The 17,122-nt window shown below is 34.7% G+C and overlaps 1 protein-coding gene across 14 annotated transcripts in view; it reads right to left on the bottom strand.

Annotated features, from left to right (window-relative positions):
- LOC110467474 (centriolin-like) overlaps positions 1-17,122 on the bottom strand; it is a 98,014-nt gene that overhangs the window by 13,596 nt on the left and 67,296 nt on the right. For 9 of the 14 annotated variants that reach the window (XM_021524666.1, XM_021524673.1, XM_021524676.1 and 6 more), the window contains 11 exons: positions 14,076-14,240; positions 13,039-13,314; positions 12,175-12,392; positions 11,629-11,786; positions 10,854-10,927; positions 9,961-10,149; positions 9,494-9,547; positions 7,971-8,072; positions 6,074-6,143; positions 5,170-5,270; positions 4,040-4,123 (listed from right to left, as the gene is read on the bottom strand). In XM_021524666.1, coding sequence (XP_021380341.1) covers positions 4,040-4,123; positions 5,170-5,270; positions 6,074-6,143; positions 7,971-8,072; positions 9,494-9,547; positions 9,961-10,149; positions 10,854-10,927; positions 11,629-11,786; positions 12,175-12,392; positions 13,039-13,314; positions 14,076-14,240 — 1,491 coding nt within the window. The remainder of the gene's footprint in view (positions 1-4,039; positions 4,124-5,169; positions 5,271-6,073; positions 6,144-7,970; positions 8,073-9,493; positions 9,548-9,960; positions 10,150-10,853; positions 10,928-11,628; positions 11,787-12,174; positions 12,393-13,038; positions 13,315-14,075; positions 14,241-17,122) is intronic. The other 5 variants (XM_021524674.1, XM_021524675.1, XM_021524680.1 and 2 more) reach the window with 2 other exon arrangements.

Genomic DNA, 17,122 nt, shown 5'->3' with positions numbered 1-17,122 from the left:
AACACAACTCTTTATACTACAAAGTTAATGCATAGTCAAATTATTTCGCTCAATCACTGCAAAGATTAATTTATCATTAAAAAAAACTCAAATCATAGAAGTTCAAACACATTAACTAAATGTTATAGAAAAATTCAGAACAAACATGTTATAAACAGTATATTTTGAATTTGAATATGTCAAAGGAAATGTATTAAGATTGTTTTTTTGATAACTTAAACATCTAACGACACTATAGTGCCTGCATGCACCTAAAGCTAATCTACTTGTGATTGTTTAGCACTATGATTATAACAAAGGTTATGTAAATGATCAATATACAATAGAAGATAAAGTGGGTTTACTCAATAAAGTTTCTTTTTATTAAATCTATCTAAACTTTGTTTACTGATAATTTTTCATCCAATTCCTTTCAATATATATAATTTTTTTTATATATATACAACACAGCAATTTTCAGTTTACAACAAAAAGTAACTGACACAGGAATGACCGGATCATACATAGTGATAATTGAAATGTACATATAGTAGGTACAGGTGAGGGAGATAAGATAATGTTTGTGAGGTGATATAGGTGTGTAGTACAGGTGTGTACATGGTAGGACAGGTACTACACAGGTAGGACAGTGGTTTTATTGGACGGGAGATAAGATAATGTTTGGGAGGTGATATACAGGTGTTTACATGTTAGGACAGGTACTAGACAGGAAGGACAGTGGTTTTATAGGTGGGGAGATAAGATAATGTTTGTAAGGGGATATATAGGTGTTTAGTACAGGAGTGTACATGGTAGGACAGGTACAAGACATGTAGGACAGTGGTTTTATAGTTAGGAAACTGATACAATATAAACATTAAGACATAGTGAGGTATTTCCCGTCAACCATTGGTGACACTTATACAAGACTGAATCATGAAGGTGTTCCCACCTAAGTCAATAAAAAAAAAATATAATGTTTAACTAAGACCCTTTAATCCATAATACGTTATGAGACCTCTGGGTACAAGACAGGTAGGACAGAGGTTTTATAGGTAGGGCGATAAGATAATGTTTGTGAAGGGGTATACGGGTGTTTACATGGTAGGACAGTGGATTTATAGGTAGGGAGATTAGTTAATGTTTGTGAGGTGATAAATAGGTGTTTACATGGTAGGTAAAGTGGTTTTATAGGTAGGGAGATATGATAATGTTTGTGAGGTGAAATCTAGGTGTTTACATGGTAGGTAAAGTGGTTTTATAGGTAGGGAAATAAGATAATGTTTGTGAGGTGTTATATAGGTGTTTAAATGGTAGGACAGTGGTTTTATAGTTAGGAAACTGATACAATATAAACATTAAGACATAGTGAGGTATTTCCCGTAAACCATTGGTGACACTTATACAAGACTGAATCATGAAGGTGTTCCCACCTAAGTCAATAAAAAAAAAATATAATGTTTAACTAAGACCCTTTAATCCATAATACGTTATGAGACCTCTGGGTACAAGACAGGTAGGACAGAGGTTTTATAGGTAGGGCGATAAGATAATGTTTGTGAGGTGAAATCTAGGTGTTTACATGGTAGGACAGCGGTTTTATAGGTAGGGAGATTAGATAATGCATGCGAGGCGATATATAGGTGTTTAGTACAGGAGTGTACATGGTAGGACAGGAACAAGACAGGTAGGACAGTCGTTTTATAGGTAGGGAGATAAGCTAATGTTTGTGAGGTGATATAGGGGTTTAGTACAGGTGTGTACATGGTAGGACAGGAACAAGACAGGTAGGACAGTCGTTTTATAGGTAGGGAGATAAGATAATGGTTGTGAGGGGATATATAGGGGTTTAGTACAGGTGTGTACATGGTAGGACAGGAACAAGACAGGGAGGACAGTGGTTTTATAGGCAGGGAGATAAGATAATGTTGGTGAGGTGATATATAGGTGTGTACATGGTATGACAGGTACAAGACAGGAAGGACAGCGGTTTTATAGGTAGGGAGATATGATAATGTTTGTGAGGTGATATAGGGGTTTAGTACAGGTGTGTACATGGTATGACAGGTACAAGACAGGTAGGACCGTGGTTTTATAGGTAGGGAGGTTAGATAATGTTTGTGAGGAGATATATGGGTGTTTACATTGTAGGACAGTTACTAGGCAGGTAGGACAGTGGTTTTATTGGACGGGAGATAAGATAATGTTTGGGAGGTGATATACAGGTGTTTACATGGTAGGACAGGAACAAGACAGGGAGGACAGTGGTTTTATAGGTAGTGAGATAAGATAATGTTTGTAAGGGGATATATAGGTGTTTAGTACAGGTGTCTACATGGTAGGACAGGTACTAGACAGGTAGGACCGTGGTTTTATAGGTAGGGAGGTTAGATAATGTTTGTGAGGAGATATATGGGTGTTTACATTGTAGGACAGTTACTAGGCAGGTAGGACAGTGGTTTTATTGGACGGGAGATAAGATAATGTTTGGGAGGTGATATAGGTGTTTAGTACAGGTGTCTACATGGTAGGACAGGTACTAGCCAGGTAGGACAGTCGTTTTATAGGTAGGGAGATATGATAATGTTTGTGAGGTGATCTAGGTGTTTAGTACAGGTGTCTACATGGTAGGACAGGTACTAGCCAGGTAGGACAGTCGTTTTATAGGTAGGGAGATTAGATTATGTTTGTGAGGTGATATATATGTGTTTACATGGTAGGACAGATACAAGACAGGTAGGACAGAGGTTTTATAGGTAGGGAGTTTAGATAATGTTTGTGAGGTGTTATATAGGTGTTTACATGGTGGGACAGTGGGTTTATAGGTAGGGAGATTAGATAATGTTTGTGAGGTGATCTAGGTGTTTAGTACAGGTGTGTACATGGTAGGACAGGAACAAGACAGGTAGGACAGTGGATTTATAGGTAGGGAGATAAGATAATGTTGGTGAGGTGATATATAGGTGTTTACATGGTGGGACAGTGGGTTTATAGGTAGGGAGATTAGATTATGTTTGTGAGGTGATATACAGGAGTTTAAATGGTAGGACAGGTACAAGACAGGAAGGACAGCGGTTTTATAGGTAGGGAGATATGATAATGTTTGTGAGGTGATCTAGGTGTTTAGTACAGGTGTCTACATGGTAGGACAGGTACTAGACAGGTAGGACAGTGGTTTTATAGTTAGGAAACTGATACAATATAAACATTAAGACATAGTGAGGTATTTCCCGTCAACCATTGGTGACACTTATACAAGACTGAATCATGAAGGTGTTCCCACCTCAGTCAATAAAAAAAAAATATAATGTTTAACTAAGACCCTTTAATCCATAATACGTTATGAGACCTCTGAGTTTTATGAACTTTATTAAGTGTTAAAGTTTTAATTGCAAAAAGTAAAAAAATGTGTATTTGGGGAAAAAACAATTTATCATTAACTAAAAGCAATGAAATATTTATTCTGGGTGTAAAGAATGCTGTTAAAATATAAGCCGTATAAAATCATATGCACACTTGTTATAAAAGCCAGCTATCATTGACTAGCAAAGTTGTCTAGGTTAACGTGTCTGACATGCAAAAGTGTCTAGTCCAAGTATCTCAAGAGAGTGAAAACTTACACCAGAAATATACTACTGTAATATGTACAATAATTATATATAACTAGACCTGGTAAATAGATAGCTTCAAACACACAATCGGGTGATTGACCCCAAAACATCCAGATTGGTCGCTCAGAAATTTACAAACAATATCTCCTGGTACAAATAAACCATATGACTGTTTAACGATCTAACACAGACTGCCTCGAGACAAGGAACCAAACCTAAGGGCAGGCCATGGTTCAAATGCTGTCTGATGCTCTAGATCCCAAAGCCAAACCTGGAGATGAAATTGTTCAATTTCATCTTTTGATTTCAATAAGAGTCATAATTTTGTTAAACTCGGTATATATTGTGTTAATCTACTAGGTTTCAGTTTTCTTTTGAGAAACTTGGACCGGATTTCATGCCCGTACAATATTATGTTTACACTTCTATATTCTAGTCTCCTAAGTTACCTGTTTCGCTAACTCTAACTGAACCTGCATATCATGCATTGCATTTTCCATCTGAAGACGTTCTCTTGTTGTCTTTGTATGATCCTATAGGTGCAACACATGAGGTAAGTTAAGGTATATGTAGGGAGGTTCAAACACACAAACACCAAAGAGTGAATACAAGGGAGATAATCATCATATAAAAAAATACAAAGGGAGACAATCATAGGCAGAAATTTGGGAGAGGAAAGATCCAACAAACATGATTTTAGAAAAGGAATATGTTTAAAACATACATATTGAAGAAAAAATTGTAAATTCTTAGAAAGGGTGATGGAGAACAAACAATTTTTTGTAATGATATAAAGCTGTATTCAGAATAAAATTCACCAGTTTGGTATGAGTAATAAAGGCTACGTTTGTTTAAAGCACAAACAGGAAATGAAAACTTTGTTTTGCAAGCTTTCAAAAACGTCTGTTTCCTTTGTCAAGCAAAGAGTGTAAATGAGCGGTGTCTCGACTCTAAAACTCTGAAACCAACTCACTAAGCCCCAGTGTGCCGAATCAGTAAAGTCAGCTGTCAAAAATCATAGATATTTCACCCAATTGTGCTCTAATAGTGCAGGCAGTCAGGGGGCCGGGTATCATGTTTACCCATTCTGCCCCTTATTGGATGTTAAAATGGGGTCATAAAGATTACTCAGCTGGTGACCTCATAACAAACTTAGCCTTTGTTTACAGTTGTAATTCCAAAATTTTGTTTAGAAAATAATTTGTTTTCAAGATGAAATAAAAAAAAAAGCAGAACAGTCAAGAGTTTCCAAGAAAGACTACATTGCTAATTAAAATTTAAAAAAAACTAAAAATATCACCAAGATCCAACAAAATGAAGCATGTGATATCTGCTATCAGTAGAAAATCTACAGAAATTTTATTTATCTGTATCCACCACCACCATTGAGGAAATTTTATTCAATCTACAAATGTAAGACAGAAAATGACCTAATATCATCAAGATTCAGTAGGAAGGTTGGAAACCCAACTTAAAACCCTGGAAATCAAACAAGTAGCAGAGCCATGCCGCACTACAGACACACACTGAAGTAGCTTAGTATGGTACACAACTAGCTCTGTAGGGTTTAGGTCCTTACCTGGGCAGCCTCTGTGCGTAGTTTCTGTAGCTCCTCGTAGGACCGTGACAAAGCCTTGGCCAGCTCACTCTTCTCCTCGTTTCTCTCCGCTACTTCTCTCTCTGTCAATATAATTATCTTTCATTTAACAAATTGGTTGCATCCACTTGATAATGTATGTTTCATAGTTTATAGTTTAAAAGAGATATCTTTTTTTTTTTTAAAAGCAAAACAGAAAAAAGAAATACCTGTAACGGACAAGATAATATCTTTCAATAGAAACACCCGATACAAAGCAGCTAAAACACTGCCATAATTTGCCTACTATTGTTTTTAAGTCATTCACCCCTGAAATTTCAAAATGAACTATTCCCGCCTTTGAATTGGAATAGTTCAAATGTATCCTCAGGGGTGAATGAGTTACTTGTACTCTAACTGATCCCTTGGAGGTGATGCCTCTCTGAGTGGTCACCAATCAAGAAACAACATTTACCATACTCAGAATTCCAGAGGTTACCGGTATACGCTAGAATATATCTGACGCCACCACCTTGTGGAAGATTCAAGTAAACTAGTTTGACCCTTCGATGAACATCGAAAGAACCATGTAATAGCATAATTGTAAAATTTGCTGTCTTTGGCGCGGAATGTTGATCCTGTGTAATCTTCAAAGGACAGATATCAGCCTAGTGATTGGTCAGTTTGTTTTTCTTGTAACCAATCAAGCAGCTAATTAACTGCATGTCTTAGATTTTGTCATGACATGTTCCAGGAGAGCAGAGAATGTAAGTGAGCAAAACCCCGGGAATTTCAAGAATGAGCATTCACTTACCAAATCAGTACATCATTACCTATACCAACCGTACGCCTGGCAACTAAACAAAACTATGTATTAAAAAAATCTGTACAACTCTTCAGTACTTACCTAGATCTTTTATGATTTTATCCATTTCATGAAACTTCTCCTCGTTAACTTGAAGTTGTTCAGTTTCCCTCTGTAGATTTTAAGTAAAGCAAAACATAAGAACAGATGTTTTCTATAATCAATGCTAGATTACATGTCTATACATATTTAATAGTAAGTTCTGTAACAAAATATAAAATTTAAAAAATCATACATTATTTTATGAAATTCTATTACATTGATGAAAGCTATCTTGTTGACAGTGCAGTCAGCTACTGACTAGCTATAGGTTAAATATTGTGTGAGTTAATAAATTAAAAAATGATTACTTAGAAAATCAAGATAAAAAGAGAGAGAAAAAAAAAATTGCTATTTTAAGCCTGCAGACTCTCCACTAAGTATGTAAAAGATGAATGGTGGATTGAAGTAATGATTGTTTTGTTAATATCCACAAAAAAATGAAAGAATCACTTGAAACCACTGCTTTTCAGACAATAAAATCCATGAAATGCTTGGCAGACCTCATTATTCTAATTGTGTAAGTGATCAATTAAATAAGCCATATAAACACAGTTGTATTAACATTTAAATATATGAATGGAAAAAAAGAAGAATATCTATTTGTTTGGATTTACCAGACATGAATTTTAGTGAAGGTATAATCTACTTCCTAAGACTATAAAGTTCATACTATATGTGCAGGTTTCATTTCGCCATGTTTGCAAAATACAAATCTTGTGAAATTGTTGTAACCCTGATAGAGATTGAATTGCAGAGTTATCTTCTCTTGTGAGCAGGTATTGATTGTTACGTCATTGGTTTGTGTGAGAAAACTCTGCTGTTTTCTCAAAAATTGATGACGTTCCTCTCAAAAACCAATGACGTAACAAACAATACGTGCTCACAAGAGAAGATAACTCTGCAATACGCAAAGACGGAATAGACTATTATCGGTGTTTGATATTTATAATCTGCTTGAATTGGTTTCAGAAACAAAACGCAAAATTGATCCCTTAAAATTCAGTATAAAGATGTGGACATATCATTCAGTTTCTAATATAAAGATATAAAATTTGACTTTCCAGGTTAATTCATCGTTTCATTTTACTGTACATGCAGAAAATGAATCAGGTGAGAACACACCTTTACCCGAAGGATCAATAGGATACAAATTTCACTTATTGTTCCATTGAAATTGACAAAGACCATTAAACAAATTGCTATTATAGGACAGTATTTTGGAATACCTTGTCAAAAAATATTTATTAAAAATATTTTAATGCTTAAATTTTTGTATTAACTCATTCACCCCTGAAATTTCATAATGAACTATTCCAATCTTTGAATTGGAAGAGTTCACATGTGTCTTTAGGGGTGAATGAGTTAAACCCACTCTCTGAAGGTTTGCCTATTGATTTGCTTCGGCGGTGAAAAACATTTGTCAGGAATCAGGAGATTTATAATAGAACACAGTTTCTGACAGCCAAGGGGTGAAACAAATAAAGGGTTAAATTAAAATTTGTAGTTATCATTCCAGGGCTGTTAATAAATTATTTACTAAATACTGAAACTGGTTATTGATAATTAAGGAAAGGAAGAGAAAACCCAAAATTTTGCATACAAAATTGATTATGTTGTAAAATGTTAAACATCTGGCATCAAAATTTCAGGAACAACACAATATGTTTCACACGGGACAAACAAAAACTCAAAAATATTAATATATATTGGAAAAGATGTTAAAGAAATATTTGAAAATGGTCTTTTTCGGCCTTGAATTCAACTTGAATAAGTTGAAATGAACACTGAACTTATAAAACCACTGCATGAACATAACACAACTTCATAATCACTGATTAAAAACCTGCTACAGATACACAGACTCCCAGCTACTGGACGTTACAGACAAAAGACCAACCTTGAATTTTTCCATAGAGTGAGTGGCCTGCTCTAGGTCTAACTGTTTAGCATGAAGGTCACTTCTGATATTGTCGAGTTCAAGGTTAGCATTACTGACCAGCTGAAATCACCACCAGGCAAAGGAGACAGGTCAAAGGTCAGTAAATACACGCTCACATACCCTCAAAGTCTGCTCAGCCTCACCGTGCCATGTTTTTTTCACATTTCATTACCTTTGTAAAGGGAATGAATCAGAGCTCCCTACCCGCAGAGTCTCAGAACTAAGGCATAGAAACTTTGTGAAGGATATGGGGCCTTTTTACATTCCGTGAGCACCGAAAGTACTTACTGTAACAGTTATTCTTTAGATGATTTTTATTCACACTGATTTGAATACATGAAATGATTTCATAACAGAGCTATATATCTCCTTTGTGCAAATGTTAGATTTCATAAATGACTTGATGCAAAAAAAAGTATATGTACGTAGTTGAGGTGCTTTACAATATCTTACACAGAGACATAATGTCACTACATTTATCACGAAAAGATCATTGATGACCAGATGAGGTTGTGAAATGTGAAAATTGCACATTAATTTAAGAATTGTGAAATAGCTGAACAGGCTTTGAGCATAGATGCGAGCAGTGTCGTAGTGATAATTCAGTAACCATGGCTACAAATTAAATGGCTTTTGACCATTGGTCAGTTCTTAATAACAGCATTGATTTGAAATTTCATAGTTTTAAAGGATGCATATGAAATTTTAAAATTTGTCACTAATTACCAAATCAATTTTTTAAATTGATGAATTTATTAAAAAAAAAAAATTGTTGATCAAATTTAAAAGGTCAATGTGTAACCATGTCAATGATGAGGGCGGTAAATTTCAAAATTATTAAATTGCTAACTACTGCATTAATTGAGAGTTACTGAGAAGTTTGAACTTAAACAAAAAGATGAGTTTTTGAAGCAAAATTATCTATAAATAGAGGCAAACCAAGTATAAAATTATTACATTCATACTATGTTTTTTTTATTATTAAATTTGAATTAAAACATTTCAAGTAATAATAATATGAAAATTACAAGCATTGGTCAAATAAAAATATTTACAATAAAAACTTTCTTCTGTAGTTATAGCCGTATATACTGTCTTTATAGAACTTACTATTTTGACATCACAGATGGTAGTACATGTACACCTGTACTACATGTACACCTGTACTACAGCTTAAACTAAAGATTACACTATTTATTTTATCATTGTTGAAATATCATTTTTAATGAAGCTTAGAAAAAAAACAAGAAAAAAAAACATGATTTGAAAATTCAAAGAAAATTAGTCAAAACAAAGACTTTATATAAAGAGGTGTATAGGAAAGTACAAAACAACTGTTTTCATTAATATAAAAAGTTGGAAATGGAATGGATAAAACCAAAATTGGTTGTGGTAAAAAAATTAGCAAACACTGGTTTAAGAATTAACTTGAGGCGCATGCATGATAGAAGTATAGACTGTATTAATGTCGGTTTGCCTACCTTGTTCAGTTTATTCTCCTCTCTCTCCACCTCTTTTCTTACTTTGCTGAGAGCCTGAACGAAAAAGTAATTTGTTTTATTTTTTCATTGACAGTTAATGACAATCAAGTTTTCTGTTGGTTTTTAGTATTCTATAAAATAAATATCGTGCATCGAAGTTTTCTCGATAATTGTTCGCTTCAACATTTTTTCTAAACTTGATTAAAACTTCCAAGACATGTTATCTCTCTCATGAGTCAGTCATTTAAAGAAATGATATACATTTTTTTTTCTTGATATTACAATAATTAATTACTCATATTTTTTTTTTTTACTTATGCACTAAATGACCCTTAAATGTAAGTTCAAAGGACAGAACACGTAAAAATATTACTGCAGTATTACTATGACCAAAAAGACTCATTTCGAAAATCTGACATAAATATAACTGATTCACGATGGTATATCTATGTTGCCCCGGTATTTACCATGCGCGCCTCCTGGTATTCGAACTCTTTCTCGGCCACAGACTTGAGTAGTTCCTGAAGGTCCTCGTGTTTCTGTTTCTCCTGTCGTATGTAATCCTCGTACGACTGTCGACTCGTGCGGATCGCCTCGTTGATACGTTCCATCTCCAGCTTAGATTCGTCACGTTGGTGTGTTACTTCCCGGAGATCCTAAACAACACCAAGTTATATAAAATCTATAGACACTCAGAAATTCTGGCTTCTCACTGGGGTCTGATGGTAGTGTTAGCAGGTTTTGACAATGATTGGCGACAGTGATTTTATGTTTAAATTATCAAACATACATCTCGTTTATTTCTATTTACCGAAGTAAAAACAGTCAGTTTATGGTCTTGATTTCACATAAAGATTTAAACATTGTATTCCCAGCGTGTCCGTTGACCTATGGTTCTGTAACACTGTGATAAGATCATACAGGAACCGTACTTAAGATATTTTCTCATCAAAAACAAAAATCTGTACAATAAGATTCTCAAAATCCAAGCTTAAGGGGACTGCAAAATTGAGAAAGTTATCTGGGTGTCATCAATTATTTAAACAAAACCGTAGCGTTTATGCAATTCATGACTAAATTTTCTGTTCTAGGCCGGGTTTTCCATTCACCCAAGGCAGACCCAATGAAGTCTTGCTGTAGTGACTTACCTGTTCTAAATGTCTCGACTGGTCATCAATGAAGTCTTGCTGTAGTGACTTACCTGTTCTAAATTTCTCGACTGGTCGTCAATGAAGTCTTGCTGTAGTGACTTACCTGTTCTAAATGTCTCCACTGGTCGTCAATGAAGTCTTGCTGTAGTGACTTACCTGTTCTAAATGTCTCGACTGGTCGTCAATGAAGTCTTGTTGTAGTGACTTACCTGTTCTAAATGTCTCGACTGGTCGTCTGCTTCTCTTACATGTTCTTTTAGTGCTTTAAGTTCTGATTTAGTTTCTGAAAATACAGAAGTAGAACATATACTATAGTACATTGTAGTTTACATGTACCGTTCCATAAAACTTACACAAAGTATAGATTGCACAGGTGGCTGACATTTGCAAATTAAAATCGTAAAAACTACCGCTCAATAACCCATTCCTTCAGGGAAAGCTTACCTTTAGAAGTTTGTTTGAGGGAAAGCTTACCTTTAGAAGTTTGTTTGAGGGAGTGTTTACCTTTAGAAGTTTGTTTGGGGGAAGGCTTACCTTTAGTAGTTTGTTTGAGGGAAGGCTTACCTTTAGAAGTTTGTTTGAGGGAGTGTTTATCTTTAGAAGCTTGTTTGAGGGAGTGTTTACCTTTAGAAGCTTGTTTGAGGGAGTGCTTACCTTTAGAAGTTTGTTTGAGGGAGTGTTTACCTTTAGAAGTTTGTTTGAGGGAAAGCTTACCTTTAGAAGTTTGTTTGAGGGAAAGCTTACCTTTAGAAGTTTGTTTGAGGGAAGGCTTACCATTAGAAGTTTGTTTGAGGGAGTGTTTACCTTTAGAAGTTTGTTTGAGGGAAAGCTTACCTTTAGAAGTTTGTTTGAGGGAAAGCTTACCTTTAGAAGTTTGTTTGAGGGAAGGCTTACCATTAGAAGTTTGTTTGAGGGAGTGTTTACCTTTAGAAGTTTGTTTGAGGGAAAGCTTACCTTTAGAAGTTTGTTTGAGGGAAGGCTTACCTTTAGAAGTCTGTTTGAGGGAGTGTATTTCTTTCTGTAGAGCTGTCCTCTGATGGTTAGCCTCATCCATTTCCTTTTCTCGTTGTCGTAGTTCTACCTCTAACGACTCCAGTCGTTTGGCAGACGTTTCCATTTTTTCTTCTATTATATTGTGTGTTCTGTGGATGATAAAGAAACAATATTTTAAACTAAACTTTACCAATCAAGCTTAGTATGGATTAACAGAAATGGTTACCGGTATATATTTCATTTGTTCAGTATTCAACATTAAACATTCCAAACTTTTGACAAACTTCTCGCATTCTGAGAACATCAAATGACAGTCAAAGGGCGAACCGTGGTCGATCATGTGACAATACAGACATACATATATTTGATTAGTTGAACTTTCATACAATTACACCACATGATTACAATGTAGGAAAACTAAAAGTAACGGGATATAAATTCCAAAAGCATCACATTCTGTATAACCGTTTGTGGTTCTACACAATCAGATGTTCAGCTATACAGCACACATTCCCTGGCGTACACAAATCACCTCACCTTTTCATTTGATTAATTTTGTTGTCCAGTGATTTACAGTTATCGTCCAGCATCTCCTTCTCGCGCGTCATGGCCGCTATGCGGTCCTCCAGTGAGCGTTTGTCGAGGGTGAGGCGTTCAGTGTCCTGCCGGTCACGGTCCAGTGCCTGGCGGAACCGTTCCAGTTCAGAGGCTTTACGGTTGATTTCTGCCGTAAGTTGTTCTAATTCCGCCTTTTCCTAAAAGAAGAAGAATCACTTGTTAGATGTATGGTTGAAAGACATATTAATGGGTAGTCAGTTACAAACTGAACCCTATCTAACTTGAATCAGAGACTTCATTGATTCTTCAACATCCCACATAATTATGTTATATGACAGGTAAGACAATATAACTGGTGATATGCACTGCCCTTGTTTTTGTATGAGAGACAATGCACGACCATGATGTAAGTGCATGACCACTTTACGGTAATCGATGACTAAGATATCACCTAGAAATCTATATTTTAGTATCTGAGGTCAAGGTCAAAAGTTACACTGAGGTGTTTGAGATAAAACCCGAAAACCTTTCTTTTAGTGGAGTGGACAGAACTTGATGCCCTCACATGTCCATCACTAGTCAAGACATGGTATCTCTTCTGTACATTACAGGACTGTCACTGCTCAGTCAAGATCTCATTACCAAATTACATTTGATAATCCAATGGATTAGAAAGGGGTCAAAATGAGAACTGGTCCTATTAAGCAATAAGAATTAGCAAACTGAAAAGATGTTATACTTGCTGAACAAGACAGCGAGATTAAAATCAAACATGGGTTTAACATCCATCAATTTATTACGGAACCGTCCGACTGTCCTATATAATTCTTCCTGGACACTTACTGCTATAAGTTCGCGCTGTGTTTTCTCGAGTTCGGACACTTTTTGTGCGTGGGTACTTTTGACACTGTTGAGGTTTGTTTGTTCCAGTTTCTGCATTTCATACGCGTGTTTCAGTTCTGTTTTGTGCTTGTTCACAGATCCAATAAGTTTCTGTAACACTTCGTCTTCCGTTTGCACTTCCTCTTTAACTTTCGAGAGTTCTCCCCTCTTGCTTTTGATTGCAGTCACCAGGTCGCTCTTGGTAATTTCTAGATCTCGCAAATGTTCTCGACATTCCTATAATGTAAAGGAAAAATTATTCATCAAAAGTAAAATGTGGATAAAGTTACGCTAATATTAAAAGTATTAAAAGTCACTATCAGCATTACAGTTTATCTCTGTGTGTCAAACCAAAACAAATGAAAATCCTAGTAACATTTCAAAAATTCTGGAGATTTTCTCGTTTTCTTTTTATCGATAATTGTCATATTATCTGTTGTATATTTTCAGTGTCATACCATAAACAATATCTCTTAAATCTTTTGTATGTGACATGTCACATTAGATGTACTATAATAATCCTAAAATGAGGCAAGGGAGCTACTGTAAAATGTGGGATTAAAAGCTAAGGATGGACCTACTGAAGGGATATATACAATGTATTGTATTTAAAAAGGCATTTGATGCAGCTAAAATTAGATGGGCTTATTACCAAGCATGGGCTTATAGTCAGATAAATACTGTGTGATGTCACAGTAACATTGAGATGATGTCGAGAATTCAGAGAGAAAGGCAGAAATGACGGAATTTGTTTGTTTCATTCTGTTCTTTTTCCACTTAATTTTGTCATCTAATGTGTTATTTTACACAGGTAAACCATGTGATGAAAAAACATATAATAGCAAACCTGTTTCTTTCCATGATATTTTGTGTCATAAACAAATATTGTATTTATCATTTATCAAGTCACTTGAGATCCTTTATTTATTGTTATGCCATGTTGTAGACAGGGGGTTCAAATATATGACATGAATCAGTTACATAGTTATGTTCCCTACCCTGAGCTCTCGTTGTTTGAGGTTTATTTCTCCCTCGGCATCGCGCAGGACCTGATTGAGTTCGTTCCCTTTGCGCTCGGCTGTGTCCTGGATGAGCTGTAATTCTGTCCGTTTCTTGCCCATCAACTGATCGACTTTTTCTAGTTCACGTCTTTGTACCTCAATCTGGACAGCCAATCAAAACACAGTTAAAGGTTGTTTAGATATATTTACATCCAAGATCATATCAACAAATTTAAAATTGGTATGTTTAAATTATCCTATGGAATGGTTCATAATTTGTCTTGAATTTTCTTAAATCAGACAATCAACTTAAAGTATACTTACACTCCTTTGTCTCAAATCCAAGACATTTTTGTTGAAATAACTCATGTATATATTTGTTTGAATTGTCAAAATCAAAAGTGAGTCCCTTTATTCTAAATACAGGAATCAATTTTGATGACTTGTCTCTCTTCTCCTTGAATATTTTTTAAGGTGACTGTCATCCAGACTGTAAACGTGAATTTTATAACTGGAATATGTACAATAAACCCAGTTATTTCCCCTTCCCTTAATCTGTCGTTACCAAACAAAGTCTGGTCAGAAAGTCACCTTTGACAACCCACAGGAGTAACAGAAACTTTGGATGAAATATTGATAATGTCATAGAGGTCAAAATATCCACAGCTTCATCACAACTACCAGCAAAAATAGTCTTTCTTGTTTGTTTCACTCGAAGACATGAAGTTAGGATTTATTCAATCATTTTATCAATCTTATGATGAAGAAATGAACAAAAATATATTTAAAATGTTCTTTTTATTTGGTTATCCCAAGTTTTATATGTCAGCAAGTCACACACATACAATGTACGGTTATGTTATATGTTCCTTGTATACACACAGATAAATTATTCTCTCTATATATAACACACATCTAACCAGACAAACTTTATACACGCATATATACATATCACAGACACAATCACAAAACAGGGCCCGGTCACCTCAGGGATATCACAGTCATATCAAATATACTGTAAAGATCTGTTTTTGTGAGAGATACATTTTAGCGTTAAATCACAAAGAAAAACGACAGTGAATTGCTATAACTCACAAAAATTACCTCAGATATCTATAAACACGAGTTACATACATTATTCTTTCTAGCAAATTCAATTTCTGATGATTAAGTAGTTGGAAGCAAGAATGGCTAAAAAAAAAGTTTCCAGAAATAACGTGACTTATGGTAACACTACACTATCACTTACATATTTCTTACAGAGAGTAAATTTATCCTGATTTCAAAAGCTACTTTTCTTATTTTGAATATTTATTAATTTTGGAATACAAGTATAAATGAATAAATATGTTTTCTCAGTTAACTATGGATTATCAAAGATGAACAGAACAGGGAAAGTGTAATGAAGTCAAAGCCAGGAGTTATTTTTATTTTATTCAAAATACCCCTGTGATGATTAAATATCAATCTGTGACTTTTTATGGCAAAGCATGCATATCAACCAATATGTGTCCCTACGGCTGATCTTGCATACAGTAAAAGATGACCGTTATATCTCTGGACTAGGGAATAATTTGTACCTTACCATGCATACTGAATGTTTGCAACGCAAAACTGATACTTTATTACAGGTAAACAAATTAAAGCTGCATCTCACATGAGGAATACTCAAAAAACACAATTATACACATAAATAAATAAAATCCCTGTTGGTCCAAAAATGACATATCATAAATAAATACTACATTATGTTGTGAGGAAATGCCATGTAAATCAAGTACATGTTATAATAAACAGCTATTATTGTACCTGATAATATTTTCAGGGAGACAACTTTACACACATATTCCAAAGTAAGCTCAGAAAATTCATTCAGACTGCTGTCCAATTTGTGTAGCACTTGATGTAAAAACAGTGAATTCTTTATAGATGTTTGCAGTAAAGAAACTGTTAAGCCTTTACAGGTACCTGTTAGGACAAATACGGTAATTCTTTTGTCCGGTGTTTATACTGTCCCTATAAGTTAATTATTATATTTTTATTATATATTAATCAAACATTTACAGAGGATTCTCCACAAATTCTCAATATTTCTAAACATTACAGTTAGAATATTTATTTCTTGTTAAAATGCATTCAAAAAGGGTATATATATGTAGCATACAGTGTGCATATGATATCATTGTGTTATTACGTTTTGTTAATCCTATGTGTTAGTCATTATACATCCACAGAACTATATTTTAACGTCTCCATTATTCCAATGAACTGTATGTATGAAAACTGATAGTTGCATTGGCCCATACTATATCTGAAACTATTTTCTATAATTATTTTAAATTTAAAAAAATTAAAAAAAAAATTAAAAAAATTAAAAAAAAAAAAAAAAAAAAAAATCTTTCACCAGTAATAATATTTACGAAAGTGAAAACACTTTTTTGATACCGGAAAACTAGCCAAAATGATTTATAGTGAAATATAGCTGATAATCAGTGAGAAATTGTCTTCAAAACAGAACACTATACTAATCCAGTTAATTCCTGTTTGTTTTAAAATTACTGAATTCTACAATCTGATTATGAAAATATAGGGTTGTTTTGAAGAAACAGTATTTACTGAAGTACATACATGCTACAGACTGGGTAATAGAGACAGATAATCTACAGTAGCTACAGGTACTACACCGGGATCAGACAGGTTTGTACAAATAGTCTCAGAGATTGTCTACTTCATGTGATTTGGAATTTTCACCAAAGGTTGCTATAAATAGGGGTGGGAGGGGTGTTCTTTTATACTATCAATTTTCCGCAAACTCAGTAAAGGTTGCTGTTCTCAAAATATTCAGGATATTCCCCTTATTTCCCCCCAGAAAGTGCCTGATTTCCCCCATGAGAGTGCCTGATTTCCCCCCAGAAATTGTCTTAATTTCCCCTGGAAAGTGCCTGATTTTCCCCAGAAAGTGCCTGATTTTCCGAGGAAAGTGCTTGATTTTCCCAAGAGGGTGCCTGATTTCCCAAAGAAAGTGCATGATTTTCTCCAGAAAG

Source organism: Mizuhopecten yessoensis, unplaced genomic scaffold, assembly GCF_002113885.1.
Source record: "Mizuhopecten yessoensis strain PY_sf001 unplaced genomic scaffold, ASM211388v2 scaffold11173, whole genome shotgun sequence".
NCBI lineage: Eukaryota > Metazoa > Mollusca > Bivalvia > Pectinida > Pectinidae > Mizuhopecten > Mizuhopecten yessoensis.
This window is presented reverse-complemented; position numbering and strand designations above follow the sequence as displayed.